Here is an 18,780-nt window from a genome sequence, read left to right as displayed (position 1 = left end):
ATCTGATCCAACTTATGTAAATAGTATATGAACTGAAAAAAAAGAAGCATATATTGAACGAGCGAACTTGCCCTTGTTTAAAATATTGTGACAGGAGAAAACATTTATCCGATGAATCATGTTTTCTGCATCATCGTGAATGTTGTATTTCGATGGCAGAGATTGGTTTTATGAACTCAGCAAAGTAAACAGAAAAAGAACAGCACAATTTTTGCCAGAAAATCTGGAGAAAATAGCTGAACTGGAGAGGAAAATTTTAGCATGCAACCCACCACATCAGCCTAGACTAGATTTTGTCACCTCATAGACCAAGAAACAGGCAGCATTGGCCGGAACACTGCGCGCCATCGCTGGCCCAAATCCTTTATAAAGGCCCCTGACCCCCTCTGATGCCAAAATCTTCTTGAAGGCATCAATGGATCCAGAATACCTTGGATTGTGGTAGTCATCCACCTGAATCACACTCTTCACCACATCCGTCGGATAGACGGTGAGCCAGAAGGATGCTCCAGCGAGGCCTCCGGCAACGATCAGAGAGCCCCTTCCGAGTCCTGAAGTGTCTCTTCCCCCAGCAAAGGACTGCTTCAGGGCTTCATAGACACCAAATACTACAGCATTTCCAGGGACTTCACGTGCCAGGGTAGGAACCAAGCCTTTAAATAGGCCTCTCAGACCACCTTCTGATCTAAGAACAAGTTTTGCCACATCCATCGGACCTCCATATTTTACTACCCCAGCAGAAGAGGCAGATTCAGCTAAGGCACTTTGGGCTTGCAACCTGTTTTACAATACCAGTGAAAGTAGAGTATCAAAGATTTGTACCAGCTTCTATTGACTTGGTCTGCAAGTGTGGAAGAGACCAGGTTACAATAATGATAGAATCCTTTCTCACTAGTGAGTACAGGTCTCATCAATATTAACTATCAGCCTTCTGAGTAAATTACCGTTAAGAATAATCAATATATGCTTCAATAACCCAACAAGACTGGCACGAAACAAGGATAGCCTCCAGAAGAAACAATGCTATTTGTAAGGGTTAGTGTTATTACTACTCTGGGGAATCTTAAAACTCCAAAGGAATTAGGAACTTGGTACTGCATGATATAAAAACTAAAAACAATGATAACTATCACGATCTCAAAGAGTATACAAATACATGGTGAAGACCCAGTAGGCCAGCTGCAGTCAAGGCCTTAACATGTAAGTATTGGAAGGTGCCAAAGTAAAAGACATTGGTAGCAGATCATCACATTACTCATTCAGGAAAAAACTGAGAAGATTTGCAATTAAAAATAACTGTACATGCAATCTATTCATAGACATTCTGTCGTTTTCACCAAATTCTATCTTTTGTTGTAAATCAAAGCACAAGATCACTAACCTGCACTTCACCAATTCAGTCGGACATGCTAGAATTGAAACTGCAACCCCAGCACCAGCGCCACATACGATTTGCTGGTTTGGTGAGAGTGGGGCACCAGGTTGAGACCTCAACAGTGACTCCATTTGTCCCCTTGCAGAAAAGAGAAGAGCATTGAAAGCCGCAACAGTGGCAAGTGGAGCTCCCATCCCTTTGAATAAGCCCCTTGGGCCTTCTGCAGTAATTGTTTGTCTAACCGCATCCATTGCACCAGAATACTTGGGAAGTTGGCCAGGAAGTGGTGCAGGCTGGCTTTGAAGCTTGACCTTTATGGTATCAAAGGGGTGCCCCACAATCAATTGCGCAGCCCCTCCGACCGTTCCAGCAACCAAGTCCTTAGCTACTTCCGCCATATGTAACACAGAAAATAGTAATAAATCCAAACTGCGTTTTCTGATGTTGGTTTTGCACTTTCCTTTACTCCCTTGCTTTCAGATGTGCTCTTAAATCCTTGTCATCCTTTGATTTAAACTAGGTTAGGCAACCGATTATCTGATTGAATTTAATATATATTAAAAACCATTCCTTATGTGATAGACAAGCAATAAACTTTGGTACTCTTCATCTTGATTGCAGAAATTTTATGTCAGAGTATCCATAATCATGTATTGACACCGCTCTCACAACCTAAAACCTATGAGTTGATAACACATGGTACAACCTTCATCAATTATACATCAATTGATGCATATAATCATGAAAAACAATATAACAAGATATTAGCAACTGAAATCAGTATTTCATACAAGGATGATTTATATGCTATATGCCTGTTATGGGAACCTGCCCCTGCAGAGATTCCAACCCTGCTTATTCCCTGCCCGAAGGGAATGCAGCGTCGAATGCATTACTCAGGAAGGTGTATGCAAGTACATGCAAGTTTTTAGTATCATAAGTTTATGAAGCATAAGCAAAGTGCAATATAATGAGCTGCAGGGATAAAAGATGCATGATAATATTCTAGGCACTAAAGGCCAGAATAATAAGAGCTACAGCTCCATGAAGTGAGATCATGAGAATTACTCCATACATCCATGACAATAGACATACTGATTCAATCAAATAAAAATATTGCAAAGGAATGTGTATCTCCTTTGGGATATATCATAGATTTTGAACTGATATAGTAAAAGAAAATTTAGATACGATTGGAAGTCAGGGTTTCCAAATGCTTGCAATATCATAAACTAAAAATTGGAGAAGGAGAAAGCATGCCTGCAAATTACAAGCTGTTAGTCAACACTAGGCAAAATTTTTAGTAACAAGTTGCCTTTTTCAAGGATAAGACCTAGATTACATATTCTCAAAATTTATGAAATTGTATGCTGAAAGAATATGCTCAGAAATTGCAAATTTAAATGGAATTGATATGAAACAATGAGAAGCTTGCTGAGACAGAATCTGATCTCATAAGAAAATGTTATGGATGCTATAGGTAGGCAAATTATGTGTCAAATCGTAACAATTAAAAGTCTCTTTGACAATCAAAAATAGGTGCATTCTGTATGTCATTAGATTTCTTTTCCTTCTTATTTGTTATAATTTAACTTCTTTTACCCAATAATATAATGAGTTTTTCCATGTCTGCTGATATTGTTGTTTGAGGTATTCATCAACATGCAGCAAGGTTGCTAAAGAACCTTAAAACCTTCCAATTGATATCGATCTGCTTTAAACTTATAAATCATTATGCATTGGGAACCAACCAAGATGCATATGACCTCAATTGTGCATATGAACTCAATACTAATTCTAGGAAAAAGAAGAAGCAATATAAGGTAATGATTAGCTAGAGGCTTCACTTGTTAAATCACTGTATTCTTCTTGGTAAAAGGATAATAATACTTCAAAAAAAAAAAGAAAGAAAAAGAACAAATCCCGAAATGACTACCCTAATAATCCATGAGCTTGGTGTTGTTATTTGGATAATAATAAAAGCAGAAATGCTAATATCATTTTGTAGAAAAGATGGAAAATTTTGAAATAAAGAAACAAAAAGGGAAATGACTGTTGCAACATAGGTCCCCAAAAAAGAGATACCATCGTCCCATGACACAAAGGCTCAAGTAGCTGGATGAATAACACATATATAAAAAATGGAATCAGATAGAGGAATCATGCTAGACAAGGAATATATGTTTTTGAAAAAAAAAAAAATCAATGACTACCGTAAAAACTACTACACAGAAAGATAACCTAACAAAAAACAAAACAGCCTAGGAAATTGCTTCAGAAATTATCATTACAGCAATTGTTTTCAAGTTGAAAGATCCAAATACATAAAACATACATATACATGATGACAGGATTTACGAGCAATCTTCTCAAGAACACCATTTATTGATATCTGGGGACCCATAAAACATACATCTCCATACAATCTCCTCCAAGATGGAGCCGTTTTCTTGCCTCTGTTGCTGTTTTGTTCCATTTCTTTAATTAATCACCAAAACATCTCAAACAATTCCACGCCGGACAACAGAGATATGCAAGAAGAACGACTCGCCCAGTATAAGGTGAATGAGGCTCATTCTTCACGAGTATCCAAGATCAGGTATCGAGATCAAAATTACTCCGAACAAAGCAAAATAAAAATCTTGATGCAGCAGGAGACCCTCAATCCGTCGATCTATAATACCGAATGATTAAAAAAACCAATCCCCGAATGCTAATTTAACATTATCTAAAAAAGGGATTAAGTTATAAAAGAAAACGGCGAATGGAGCGAAGATCATTACCTCCACTTGGTCGGCCTTTCTTTCTTGTTCTTCTTCCTCTTGTTATTCGCCTTTTTTCCTCTCTATGGAGATCGGATGGAAGTCCCAACAAGTTATGGAGAGAGCCGGCGAGAGAGAGAGAGAGTGGCGGCTATTAATACATTATGGGAAAACTTGGACCAAAAAGGCCTCCCCATTTTTTATTTATGAGGGGGGATTGAAGCTGAGACCAGATCGAAGTTTCGGACCAAAAAAATAAAAAAAGAAAGGAAAAATGGGATGCTGTCTAGAGATTCAATCACTGACGTCGGATTGATATGGATTCCACTGGGATCGCTAAGTAGATGCGTGTGTGACAGAGATGATGGCAGGGCAGGTGGGGGACGGATCTCTCTCCTAAATCGAATGTCGGCGACACGTTGGAATGGTGGTCATCCCCCCTGTATGACCGCTTTCCAATTGCGTTTCAAAGGAGGAAACATCCTCACAATCCCAAATCAGCTGATCTCACAAAAAATTGAAGAGAGTGCTGCAAGCATCAATTCAAAACAACCACTGCTTTCTCTCTATTTCGATCTCTTTAAGCAGACATGTAGCTTTTCTCAGGGAGTCCTAGGGCTGGCATCTGCCGTTTTTTTTTTTTTTTTTTAAAAAAAGAAAAAGCACTAATGTCCTGAGAAATTAGAAGTATAGAGGGCCACACCGACGACGACCACGGTCCTCACAAGCATGGATCGAGATTCCCTATTAGTACGGAGAGATTGGAGAGATACAACGTTTGAAGTCAAGTCCTGTCATCGATCTGTTACATTGGATGGATGGCCCATGATTTGGATTGGTCCCGTGTTCTGTTAGAAAAAAAAAAGAAGAAGAAGAAAAACGTGATTGCAAAATTCACCGGACCTGAGGACAGCGATCTAACTAGCCCGGGGTCTTCATATCCTGTTCCTCTAAGACGACCTCTCTAGCTTCGGAGTTTGGCTTCCATACTGAAAGGCATCGTGAATGTACCATCTTCTATCATTTAATCACACAGTCCGTCATTGAATTGTTTGGTCTTGTAGTTGCGATCAGGTCTAAGCATGGAGGGGGTGAGTGATCCAGTGGCAAGAGTCCGCTTGTGCGCCCAGGCAGCGACAAACAAAACGACAGATGGATACTCAGGTGTACCGCTATAACATCCGAGATACCAAAAGAGGATGCATATATTTGCCGATGCAACGTACCGTATCTGTTCTCTTATACATCGTCCGGTGCTGCCATATTTTTAATAACCTGTCAATTTTCCCAAATAGATAACTGATGACTCACCAGGAAATTTTATGCATTTTCAAGTCCTACAGCTGATGCACAAGCAACAAAACCTCCTTGAACCGTTCAGCAAATTGTCCGGCCCTGTATCACGCATGCAAATATTGAGCACAGGAGAGCTTTTCTCCCTCTATTTTTTTTTGTTTTGTTTTGTTTCAGCTGATCTCTTTTTTGGCAGACCCGTATACTAACCAGACAGGAAATGAACCAAGAAGTTGGGAGACCAGGAGCAACCACGAATCCAGAATGAATGAAGAAAAGCCAAATACGAGAACATGGATGGCATGAACATACTTTCCCGAACCCACAGCATTTGCTCATAGCTAGAATGTTTAAATGGAATTAATACCAGACTGGTGATTGTGGTCGACACCCGGCAAGAGCAGCGAATTTAGCACTGGTCGTGGCCTAGTTATACCTCTTGATCATGTACTGAAATAAATGAAACAGCAACTGCAGAAATAAATTGTAGACATCTCAATATGCAGAGCAAGAGTAGTTTGCAACAAAATTGTAGGCATCTCAAACAGAAACTGTACACTGCTATGAATTGCTAAGACATGACGAGACCACTTAATAGAGCACTATCATTTATGTTCAACAGATCACATCTTCCTCCCTCTTTCGCTCAGTGGAACAAGATACGCACATGCCCTGACAAGGAAGAAGGCCTCGCTTGTACCGGGAAAAAAGAGAGGCGGCGGCCTAGCTTCAGCCAAGTATCAGAAGAAGCTGCAATTTCAGCGGTGAAGCACATATACACCCTTTTTAGGCTTGAACATTAGCCTTGTTCCCAGCAAGGATGAGGGAGATCTCCAACCCTCGGCTGAATGCTTGGTTAAATAGAAGCCGGGACTGGAATGTTGACACGAATGGGAACCATGACAGAAAAGCCACAGGAGCAAAGATAATCATTCCCATACCAGCATCATACATCCGAGCAATCTCACGCACTGAGTACCATAATCCTAAACTTTTTACCAGTCTTTTCCATGTGATAGCAAGCTGTCAAGATGAAGGAAAATTAGTGGCACTGCATAGTGTGATGATAAACATACAGAAGGCAAAATAACAGTGTAAAGAATCAGTTTTTATATAACATCCTACAGTTGCCTATGCCGTGAGTGTGTGGCTAAAGCATCTCCAGATTAGGCGATAACCCAGGTCTCATTACTGCATATACAAAGCGCACAGAGATTTCACACAGGCAATAGCAATTAGTGAGTCCTGCATTGGCTCGAGGTCTCATTACTGCATTTATAACAAGCATTCATCTCAAACCCTCAAAAGGGCAAAAATCGGTCTGATCTGTGCTTACCATCCTGCTCATGATAAATCTACAATAAATCCAAGAAGATTGAAACAACAAAAGAAAAAATGATGGCGGTAGATCAAAACTGAAATAACTGGAACATGGAGAGAGGCAAAAAAAACAGATTAGATAATTGTGAGAAAAGAGAACAAGAGGCAGCTGTTTGTTTGCGATGCATGCATCGCCTCTCTTTTTTTTATTATCAGAAACAGACATTGTTGATGTCCCCATAGACGAAGTTTTTTCTAATGGAATCAACCAGCAAGAGACTTACAACATGTCTTAGCCATAATTACGAGTTTATGACTTGGATTGAAGACCCACTATTGTTGCTCAGATACGTCTAAAGAATTATCATGATAAACTCTGAGATCCATGAACATTAATAAATTTTCAACATCCCAGGAGATGCATCATGGACAATTGGAAATTGTAGTAAAGTAGCCCCATCAGATAAATACCAAATAATAAACTTTGTTTAGAACTCAAATGAAGCTTTGGAGAACAGCTCGAGCCCATGAATTGACTTTTTCAAATTATAAATCTTGTACTCCTCAACCATTAACATCTTCCTCAACATAAAACTCCTTGAAGATCTTCATAAAGAGAACATCCTTTCATTCATTGGTAGAATGACGAATCCAAAATTTGTAGCGCAACTGCAAATAGCCTACATGATATATATGCATAGCTCTTTGCACTAAAACTTGCTTTTAATCCTTCAGGTATAACATTTAACTAATGCTTCATAGTATAGACCAACCTAGTCAGTGACACCTGATAGCATGTTTTGCTTCAGCATGAGTGAAATTTCTTGGGATCAATCATATGAAGTATTTCTGAAAAGCTGTATTGAAAACCCTCATGCTCAATCCAAGGTTTTAAATATAAAACCAGAAGGCAAGGAATATGAAGGCATACAATGACTGCAACATAGGATGCGAAAAGAAACAAAACCTGATAATAGGATGCAAGACAACGCTTTACCCAACCCCTAGGAGGAGGACCTTTTAAGTTCATAATGATCCTTGCACTTTGATTGGCACTGACCAAGGCCAAAAAGGCTCATACCACCTGGCAGCAATACGTAAATTTCAAACCCTTTCTCTTTGGTGTTTTCCACCATTTAAAGGTGGAAACAACTAGGGAGCAGGCAATCTACTAATTGATAAGCAGATTACGGAATACAAAATTATTTTACATAAATACCATTTAAGGTATTACATGCAAATATGGAGCAACCCCCAATTTGAGTCCAACAATGATACCCAAAAATTCAAATTTATTAAGAATAAAAAGTTCATTTCTCAGTTTCAGTTCAAATTTCAATTTTTTCTCTTGAGTTGGGTCAAAATTTCAACTATTAAATCCTAAGAATTTCTAAAATCATGAAGGCCTGTTTGTGAAGTTCCAGCAGGATCAAATAGGATAATTCGGAAATAGCGCACAGGGGTGGGAGAGAGGCAGGGAGGAAGCAGGAGAGCACAGGGATCACCGGAGCCGATCCTCGCATGATTAAACCAAAAAAGATCTAAAGTAGCATTTTCCCCACTGGAATTGGGCCTGAGAACCCCTGCTCTCTCCCTCCCCTTTCCTTCCCCCTCGCATGGAGAACTCTCCATGCATCTTGATGAACTTGGCAGGATTTTGCCAAACGTCCCCTAAGGTTCATAAATTTCATTTTATCCAAAAGCTGCCAAAACCTAAAATCCTAGCACGAAATGTCATAAAACTCAGTCTCTAAAGAATCTCACATAAAAAACACTAAGAAACACCTAATACTTCACATAGCATTGAGGCAAGGACTATGATTCAAGGTTAAGAACATGGACATTGCTGTGAACATATTCTTTCTTTGCTCATTTGTCAAACTATAGGTGGTAGAAAAGTTCATCTTGAATGTACTGTAACTTCGGTACCAATTCACTAATTTCCAGCAACCTAATTGCATTTTAATTATTAATACACATATATAGTATTTGATGCTGTTCTAGTTGCAAGTTGCATAAAGTTACATTTTGTATTAACAATAAAAAATTATTCACCCATCAAAACCACATCTTTTTCAAGATAACCAAACACGACAATGTTACTCATAGCTGTCAATTGTACTCATCCAAAAAGAAAATAGTAGTGCGTGCAACTGCACGTGCAGACAAATTAAACAGACACCTGCAAGTAGCCTCGCGATGTTTCTACTTGCAACAGCAAATTCCATCACAGAATAGGGAAATTGTAGGCAACCAAACATTCTTAGTTCAAGGAGTTCATCATCTGAACAAGGACTTCTAATAAATAAGTTGTTATACCAATTGAATCAATCCGGCGGTGGCAGTGATTGCAAACATCCTATCTATTGAACATTCTTACATAAATTGAAGTATCAAAAGCAAGGTTCGCCGTACCAATACCGGTAGGCGTACCGGTCGCCTACCGGACCGGTACGGTTCCGGTTTAGACCGATTTAAATCGATACCGAACCGAAACACTCTTTCCTGCCGGAGCCGGGGAAGAAGAAGAGAACGAGAGAGCGAGCAGGGGAGGGAGGGAGGGAGGGAGGGAGGAGAGGAGAGGCCGCCCGCCGAGGGCCGCGAGGGGCAGCAGAGCCCACGGGGGCGTAGCGGAGGCCGAGGCCGCGTCCCCTATTTCTGACGCAGACGCAAAAATAAAATTAGGATTTTTAAGTGAAAGAAACAAGGGACGCGGCCGCGGCCTCAGCTTCCGCCGCGCCCCCGCGGGCTCCCCCGCCCCCCAGCAGCCTCCACCAGCCCCTGGTGGCCCTTTGCAGGCGGCGGAGGCCTCTCCTCTCTCCCTATCTTCCCCGCTCTCTCTCTCTCTCCTCTCTTCGTCTTCCCCAGCTCCGGCTGGGTTCGGCCCGTACCGGTTTCCACAGCTCTACTATACCGATTACAGGCCGGACCGGTCCGATACGGCTTGAACTGGTCTGTACGAGCCGGTTCGTTAAACCTTGATCCAAAAGGCATAACACTAGCAAAACAGATCTCCACAATTGGGGCAAATGTCCACCTAAAGTTACTACCAGGAAATGCAAAACCTTTAATCATTATATAAAAGATGTATAATTTTATGTAAAGGGGAAAAAGACCTCCAGCCACTATATTAGAAACTGCAACCAATAAGTAACAGTTGTGAACTTACACATAAGATGGCCCATCCAGTGGCAATAAATGCCAGCAAACTTGCAAACAAGTCAGGAATTGTCAAGTTTGTAACTGCAACAACTACGACAAGGGCAGCAATGAGTCCTATGGCAAAGATGCCCTGTGCAAATCGTAGAAAGAGCTGGATATCGGTCTTTTTCGGACTTAAGGTAAAGATCTGCATGATCACACAAGAGAACCCTTTTAAGGAAAATGAAATCAAAATATTAACTTCTGCACGAACTATTTTGAAAGAGTTGAACGATGATGATTCTATTCTAACCTTGAATATGACGATGATGGCAAACAGCACAATCCATGAAAAACCATAAAGCTGGAGAGAAAAGGGGGAACCATTAGTTAGCAATCATACAAAAAATAAGTGGTCGAGCATCTAAGGCCTTTTCTTTTGTGGTCATATATTCAGTTTACAAATAATGCCAACCAGTTATTTTTAACAGAAAATATCATATACTCATGCTCAGCAACAGAAGCTAATTTTGCATAGAACTACACAAACCCTACAAAGGCCCAGCTTGGGGAATTTTACATAGTCAAATTAAACCGATGATGGTGATTTTTGAATCAAGAACAACAATAAAGCATATAATAAAACAACATTCTGGAACATACTGATAGATTCATTCTGTGGATTATATCAGCATGATGCCTAATAGAAAGTGATTTTCCAGCCAAGTTTACTTGTTACATGAACTGCGGTATTACAGAGGTTATGCTCTTGATGACTTAGCTTGTCAAGAGACAAAATGTAGAGTTTCTCAACTATCTAGTTCTAATAGAAAGAATAAATCATGAAAAGCTACATACTCAACCGGCAGCAACTAACTTTATACATAAAAGCAATTGTTAAAAATTATATTACCATGTGAATACACTACTCGTTATAATCTTCTTCATGCCAAGGATAAAATAACCATCCATCCTATATTGGGAAACTCTCATACTGCCTCATACTGTAACAATATAGAAAATAGAGAGTGGAAACTCAACTTGATGACAAGTAGGATGTTCCAAAAATGGCCAAGTTCAAGGCTCTTATAGACCATATAAGGAGCTCACCCCCACCCACCCCGCAATTTTTTTTCTTTCAATATCCCACCTCCTAGGACATAATAGATGCAATACAGCACAATATGTGCACCATGTTAGCCACTACCTTCGCATGCACGATTTACAATATTAAATCCTTGTTTGGTATTGCAGTATAATACATGTCTCATTCCGATGCTACTCTTATATCATGTACATATCTTAGGCTGTTTCCCTCCATAGCTCATGATTCACTTTTAGCAGCATCTCTCAAACTTTATTTCTTTAAGTAACATTATTGTATGCTTACATGCAATAATCCATTAAGGTGTAACCATTTTGACATATGTAAAGGGCAGTAGTTAAGTTCATTCTTTTGCCCCATAACTGAATTTCATGAATCAAGAGCATAGGAAATCATGTAGAGCAACAGTATATATATGTCTACATTCATGTACATATGTATATAAATATATATTGGAGAGAGATTTATATTTATGCATGCAAGCATCAATAGTCTCCAACGAAGATAAATATGAATATATGTATTAATAATAAAAGAAGTTCTGTAAGGCATTGCCACAACATGACATAAACAGAAGCAAGTGAACTTAACCTTGTGCATGAAGATAGTAATGCGACCAAAAGAGCACCAAATTTTCATCTATGTAAAATGAAGCATGCGTAGAAGCAAGTGAAAGGGTAGAAGCATGAAGACGACGACTTACTGCTAATGAAGTATTACTTCCAGTTAGATGTAGCTTGTATACAATGCCATACTGAAATATAACAAATCTGAGGCTCAAGATTGTCTCCAAAATGCGCCCTCTCAATGTATGTATATGCACCTGCAGACACATCATAAGATAAATTTTGCATGATTGACAATACATTAACATATCATTTGTTTAGAAATTCACAATGTTTCAACTTTTTAGGCCAGTAGAAGCACATTGCTCTTTTGGGTTGGTACCACACAAAACCATAACTTAAAGAATGTATTATTGTACTTGCCATAGGGAATACACTACTATTGTAACTGAAGCAATTTCTGATATCAATTGAAAATAAATTTAAAAAAGACAGTATTCATGAACATATCTAATCATCCTACCCAAACCTGTCATACTTCAAGTTTGAAGAACTAAGAGCGATGCTGGAAAGGTCAAGAGATGTCATTATTTCGCAGACCTGCTCAAACCTACATCTATGGTCATGTATACAAACTACATAAATTTTTACATGATCGCTTACTAGAATCATATATATTAAGTGACCTATGAAGAAGCGGTGATATAGGCCATTAATCCTTGCAGTGTGTCAATCTTCACTTTAAGCATTAATGATTTTACTACGTAAGATTGCACTTAGCTCACAAGATGTTATTTCTCTTGCTAATTTATAAACCAAAAGAATAATTTAGTCATTCTATCACTGTTGTCCTCTCATATATGGTAAATAATATGCTTAATTTACAAAATAAGGAAATAACAAGATCAAAATAACAAGGGTTTTATGGTCTCATAGTTTCAAAAAGTTGTACCAAACCCACTCAAGGCCCTTAGTAAGCAACGGTCTGTTTATTCTAAAATTTTAATCTACCAGCAGGAAGAATCTAGGAATCCATTTGGCTATCTTTTATGGCTGCAGATAATGTTGGTGGAAAGCGCCATGCCAATCGTGACAAAGGCATGCTGTGAGCAAAAGGTACGACAATAACATCCCAACTTTGTATGCATGTAATGGCATTGGTATTCTGAAGTTAATCTTCTTTGAGTACCCTAACCTTGGACAATAAGCTCTATCCCATAAAATTAAAAAAACTATAACATTTGGCTTGAAAATTTCAAGAACAATCTCAAAAAGCATCTGATGCTACACATTTCAGTCTTCCATAGGCAGGGAAAATGACACTTGAAGATGTCTTCAAATTGATGGGATAAGACGAGTTAGGGGTTGCAGACTTTTATATCTTTAGAAAATCTCAACTAAAAGATGATTGAACAAAATTCCATTGAGAAAGGGCCTTTTCAATCTGACAATTTACTTTGATCTAGTTCTTCAAAGCATATGCTCATTGTCTGATGGAAAACTGCTACTCAGAAAGTTTGCTCTAACAACAAACAACATATTTGGAAAAAATAAAACAAAGTTGTAATGTAATATCTCAAGAAGAAGCGGATAAAAGAGGAAATAAGATGATAAGGAAATTAACATAAAAAACATTTGGGTACATAACTGATATTATGCATAGTTTAGATATGATAATTATTTAGTAACAAACCTGTTCTTCATCCCACCAAGACTCCCAGCTATTTTCCCCCTTCACCCCAACTCCTCCTTTATAAAGAAGCCAGGAAGTCCAATCGTCAAAGTCCTCAACAGTCCTGGTAATTGCATATCAAAATGTCATGATTGAAGATGAGACAGACAATAAAAAGTACAAATTAATGGCTGCTTAGGAAGAAAACAGATTATAATCTAATATTATTAGGAAGAAAACAGATTATAATCCAAGATTACAAAAGAAATATAAAAATTATAAGTAAATCAGAATCTAAGAACTTTTATTAGAAGTCATTTGACTATAACTATCCAAACAAAATGGAAGCAACAATTGTTATGTCAAGAAATTTACTTCTGCCACTCAAACCCAGATGGGTTGAATATGTATGGGGCAAAGAGCCACGATATAACTAGGAACCAACTGCTGACAGTAAGTAGGATAAATGAAGATGCACCACCCTCAGTGTAACCATATGCAATGTAGACAATGAGAAGAAGTGCAATCTCAAGTCTGTAAAACAGGAAAGAATTCCAGTTATAGCAGGTACCAACAAAAATTGTTCTTAGTATAACATAAAGCATAGTAGCCTGAATGATAACAAGACTTACGCCTTAACAAAATGACTTCGCGAGTAAATTCTATAATTTTCAGCAAACTTGATATGACGAACAACAAAACCTCTTCCAGTTGCCTTGTACTGTAAGTATATCAGCAATGTTATACAATGACTACACAAGAAACAACTTTCAGTACATGTTTCATCAGTCAAAACAACAAACCTTAGCACCTCCATGAAGGATTGTTCTGCCAAAGTAGTGTGTTCTAGTTCCAAGTGAAAATGTGAAAAACACTGAGCACAACTGAAGCTGCATAGTAATAAAACTAAAAACAGCCTGCAAGCAATGCCAATGAAATTGATCAAAAGAAACTCAACAACAACAGTAAAGCATTGCATGCTAGCAATAATTGATGAGACATTTTGGACGGAGAGAGAGAGAGAGAGAGAGAGAGAGACTCATGAAGTGCATAAACTCAAATCAACTAAGTCTCAGTCCCAAACAAGTTAGGGTTGGCTAAACGAATCCTTTTCCTACATTCCGCCTCTATTTAGGGCCACACTTTTTGACCAATGAAGCAATATCAAGCCCCTTCCTTTCTCCATTCCATGTGATTTTCGGTCTACCTTTACTTCCCAATCCTTCTACATGTATTAAATCACTCTTTTGTATTGGTGCATCTCTCCGTCTATGTTGTACATGTCCAAAATATCTAAGTTATCCTTCTCTCAATTTATCTTCAATTGGTGGACCTCTACTTTTTTACTAATGACTTCATTTCTTATTCTTTCTTACATTACCATGCATCTATTTCAACATTCTCATTTCGCTCATGCTCATCTTGCATACATGTTTTCTAATTGCCCAACATTTTGTATCATAAAGCATAGCTAGTCGTATGGCTATTCTATAATATTTTTCCTTCAACTTGGCAAGTATCCTTCGATCATATAAATCCCAATTGTACTTCGCCATTTTATCCATCCTGATTTAATCATATGGATAACAACCTCTTCAATCTCCCTGTCCTTATAAAATAATCGATACTAAATAGCAAAAATGATCACTCTTATCAAGATCCTCAATTTTCACTCAACCTTCATCGCTATTTTTAAGTTTATTAAAATTATATATTTTCCATCATAGTCTTGCTTAACCTGAAATCCTTTGATTCTAATGCACTCCTCCATAATTCCAACTTTTGATTAACTCTAAACTTAGTTCATCCACTAAGACTACATCATCTGCAAATAACATACATTAAGGAATATCATCCCAAATATGTCTAGTAAGTTCAACCATAACTAGAGCAAAAAGGTAAGTACTAAGGGCAGATCCTTGGTATAAATCTATATGATTGGAAACTCACTTGTATTACCACCAGTCGTTCTTGCACTAGTAACTGCTCCATTATATATGTCCTTAATCATATTGATATAACTAACCAAAATTCCTTTATTTTCTAACACCCACTATAAGACTTCTCAAAGGACTTTACCATTTGCTTTTTGTAAATTAATGAAAACGCTATGACAATCTTTTCTCTGTAATTCTCTATTGACCTTCGAAGGAGAAAAATAGCTTCCATAGTTGACCTTACTGCTATAAAACCTAATTGATTCTCTAATATTTTTGTGACAACTCAATCTATGCTCAATCACCTCTCTTTTGAAGCTTCATAATATGGCTTATGAGTTTAATACTAAGATAGTTAAAATAATTTTGCATATTACCTTTGTTCTTATAAATCAGTACTACAGTGCTCTTCCTCCATTTATTAGGCATCTTCTTAGTCCTTAAAATCTATGAAGTGCATAAGGTTATGTTATTAATGTAAAACAATATTTTCACATGTTTGAGAGGATACACACAAACACGCACATACATATATATGAGAAGGTGGGGGGCGCTATCGTAAGGTCTGATTTTGAGGCCAAATCTAGTCAAGTCAAATAGAAAGATGGGAGATCCACCATGGAGATCCAAACTACTTAACATTATCTTGTTCCTCTAATGTGCCTAGAACCAAAAATCATTTACATGTATAACCTTTGCCCATACATAAAGCTGTCCCAAAAGTTACAGCAATAAACAATTTATTTATGACAGACATCATACAAGAGGACACAAAATATAGGATTTTAAATGGAGCCAGGATAATATTTTAAAGCAATGTCTAAACTAGCCAGATTCATAACAAAAATAATTCAAGGAGAGGATAAGCCACTAATGAAGATTGTAATGGTAATTGACACACAAACCTGTAATAAACCCTGTTCCAATATGAAACCCATTATCATTGGTACTGCAGTAAAAATACCAATCTGAACCAAGAACTGAGCATTCAATGCAGCATCCAGTGCAGTATTTCCCAGCATCTTAGCCTGATGTGATATTGCAGAATCAAGTCCAGATAGTGCCTGAATTTTGAAATAAAGCATCAGAAGGGTATTTACATATGAAGTAACAGTGCAATGTAAGAAAATCAGCAACATCAAATTATTTATGTACTTGTCAAATCTGACAAAGTATTGAAGACATCAACTTAGTTTCTTTTTGCACATCATGTGATTGCAGTGAGAAAAAACACCTATCTGTGAGCTTACCAGGTAAACCCTTCCATATAGAAAAATGTATATAGTAAGAACAGTCATCTGCATCAACAACTCTCATGATTTAGCGACAGCACAAACCTGAAAATTGAATCTGATACACAGAGACACTGATAAGCAAACAATGAGAGAGAGGGAGAGAAGGGGGATTGGAGGGCAAACCATTGTGCACACATAGTAACCAACACTGCTGATGTAGAAAGATAACATTCTAAAGAAGTCAAAGAGCTGCCCAAGCCGGTAAACATCTCTACTCAAGACTTGCTCCCCATTTCCACCAGCCACTTTACCCTCAAACAGAGCAATTTGGTTTAGACCAACATCTCTACCTTTTCCAACCTGTGAGAAAGCAAAGTTAAACAAAATGTAGCAGCATTCTTCAAAATTGTGATGTAAGAGAATGTCTCAATGGGCACAACCTGAATATATTCATGGTGTGTGACGTTTCCCTGCCTCAGCGTAGAATTGAATCCTGCAGGTTACATCAAATAACTAAGTTCAATAAATTCTGACAGTTATATATGGATCCAAATGTCGTAAATCAAACGTGTTATACTTTCGTTACAGATTCCAAAATACCAAATCAAAGTAAATTCCATGTCTTTACCTGTATCTACTTAAGGCTCTTCCTTACATAAGCACATTATATCATAATACAAGCACAAAATACTGTAGGAAACCACTGTCAGATAAAGCAAAATAAACTGAGCGGTAAAGAAATTGCTTGATCTCATCAACCAAGGGGTATTGATCAAAAGGTTGCATGAACTAGCTGGAATTTCTCTCTACATTAGCTGCGAAAGTCAGAGAAATGCCAGAAAAAAATTCTCCTATAAATGGCAAATCAATAGTATAATTACACATATGACTTATTCACTGCTGGTCGCACCATTGGAAGTTTCACTCACTATACATTTGTTAGTCTCTAAAACAATATGCTGTGTTCATACATTTCATTCCAGGTTTACCCCATCAAATTCAAAGAAAGTATCAACAGATTTAGCTTAATCTAAAGTGTTCCTCATTTATGAATTTGATGTCAATCTTTCAACCTTTCTCATGCAAGCTTTTAATTAATTTGCAAGATAAAGAAAGCAAAAACATAAATGCAAGTTGAATTTCTTAATACTTCACTGAATCAAATCTACTTGATATCAACAAGGATTGGAGTACCATGAGCTGGGCTGGCACTAAAATGGTACTTGCTATGCCAATGCTTAGCAAGTACCAGGATACATGAATAGGCAAGCAACATTGCTGCCTTCAGATAAGGAACTGGCATAGTACATCTCGCTAGATGCCATCCAGCACAGATGGCACCTTAATCCTTGGTTATCAACATATTCCAAGCTTCATGTAAACTTTAAAACAATGAAAAGGTCAATAAAAAACAAAGAAAAACTCTGCCAAGCTTGGTAATTCATCATATTCCCTTGACTCTGTACAAGGTCGATGTGATTCCTAGCAGATTGACATATCCCCAAACTTCTCTAGTTTAAGATTTTCTAAAAATCCACACCTCTTCTACACAAATCCACACCTCTTTTAAGCAAATCCCATCTTCTTGCTAATTATTAGCCAGATTGTATCATTATAAGCTTCTTTGAGCTTCAATTATTCAGGCTTCTTTAGATTGACACATTCCCTTTTGTGTCAATATTGCCTGTATTTCCAGTTTACACTTTGCAAACCTAGTATTTATCTTTTACCCCAAGACAGCCATTTAAAAGGGTAGTTCAGCATCTCTTCCATTAGATTCGAAGTCACCCTTTATCCTTTGACCGATATACTCTGACTGGGGTTGAACCTTCTTCCATGAGTTTCTCTATCCATTTCAAATCAAGACCCTCACCGCATCATCAGCATTTGATTGGTTTTATCAGCATATCTTACTATCAGTCTATCATCTTGAGTTTGTCAATCTGCCTCTAGATTCAATTTCAGATTATACTTCATCACTCAACCTGTCTTCTAGATGGAATCTTCTATTGGTAATTTGATCTCAGTTCATCTTAACGAACTTGCTTACATCACAGCTTTGCACAGTGTAGAAGATTGTACACCAACTTCCAGCCTTTTACCGTGCATCCTCATAACCACACGACCAGCTACAACTGTTTGTGCATTGGCTTCTTACAGCAAGAATTTAAACAGATATTTACAAAAGGTACCTTTTAGCCATGCTTGGCATGCACCAGGCTTACCTCCATTAATCACTTTAGCACGCGAATGGACCAATGGATCAGACTCTAACAGTTTGGCAGACCAACCAACAATATAAGAAGAAGAAATTTCGAGGACTTGTACAACATAAATTTAAGCTGTAAATTACAAAAAGATTTATTAGAAAACT

The 18,780-nt window shown here is 37.9% G+C and overlaps 2 protein-coding genes across 3 annotated transcripts in view; both read right to left on the bottom strand.

Moving 5' to 3' along the window:
• Positions 1–28: 28 nt before the first annotated feature.
• Positions 29–2,252, bottom strand: LOC103696745 (mitochondrial carnitine/acylcarnitine carrier-like protein). Its single transcript, XM_039114917.1, has 2 exons — positions 1,382–2,252; positions 29–778 (listed from the first exon to the last, which is right to left on the bottom strand). Exons 1-2 carry the CDS (start codon positions 1,771–1,773, stop codon positions 277–279), a joined length of 894 nt encoding a protein of 297 aa, XP_038970845.1. The 5' UTR covers positions 1,774–2,252; the 3' UTR covers positions 29–276.
• Positions 2,253–5,881: 3,629 nt separating this feature from the next.
• The window catches only part of LOC103706372 (callose synthase 10), a 61,679-nt gene continuing 48,780 nt past the window's right edge, over positions 5,882–18,780 (bottom strand). For both annotated transcript variants that reach the window (XM_026804395.2, XM_008790448.4), the window contains 12 exons: positions 16,847–16,899; positions 16,590–16,766; positions 16,422–16,469; positions 16,077–16,235; positions 14,038–14,151; positions 13,867–13,955; positions 13,610–13,768; positions 13,256–13,358; positions 11,700–11,819; positions 10,205–10,255; positions 9,920–10,099; positions 5,882–6,453 (listed from right to left, as the gene is read on the bottom strand). In XM_026804395.2, coding sequence (XP_026660196.2) covers positions 6,217–6,453; positions 9,920–10,099; positions 10,205–10,255; positions 11,700–11,819; positions 13,256–13,358; positions 13,610–13,768; positions 13,867–13,955; positions 14,038–14,151; positions 16,077–16,235; positions 16,422–16,469; positions 16,590–16,766; positions 16,847–16,899 — 1,490 coding nt within the window. In that variant the 3' untranslated portion in view covers positions 5,882–6,216. The remainder of the gene's footprint in view (positions 6,454–9,919; positions 10,100–10,204; positions 10,256–11,699; positions 11,820–13,255; positions 13,359–13,609; positions 13,769–13,866; positions 13,956–14,037; positions 14,152–16,076; positions 16,236–16,421; positions 16,470–16,589; positions 16,767–16,846; positions 16,900–18,780) is intronic.

Source organism: Phoenix dactylifera, chromosome 17, assembly GCF_009389715.1.
Source record: "Phoenix dactylifera cultivar Barhee BC4 chromosome 17, palm_55x_up_171113_PBpolish2nd_filt_p, whole genome shotgun sequence".
Taxonomy (NCBI): Eukaryota; Viridiplantae; Streptophyta; class Magnoliopsida; order Arecales; family Arecaceae; genus Phoenix; species Phoenix dactylifera.
Note: the sequence above shows the minus strand (reverse complement) of the source record. Positions and strands in the feature narration are given on the sequence as shown.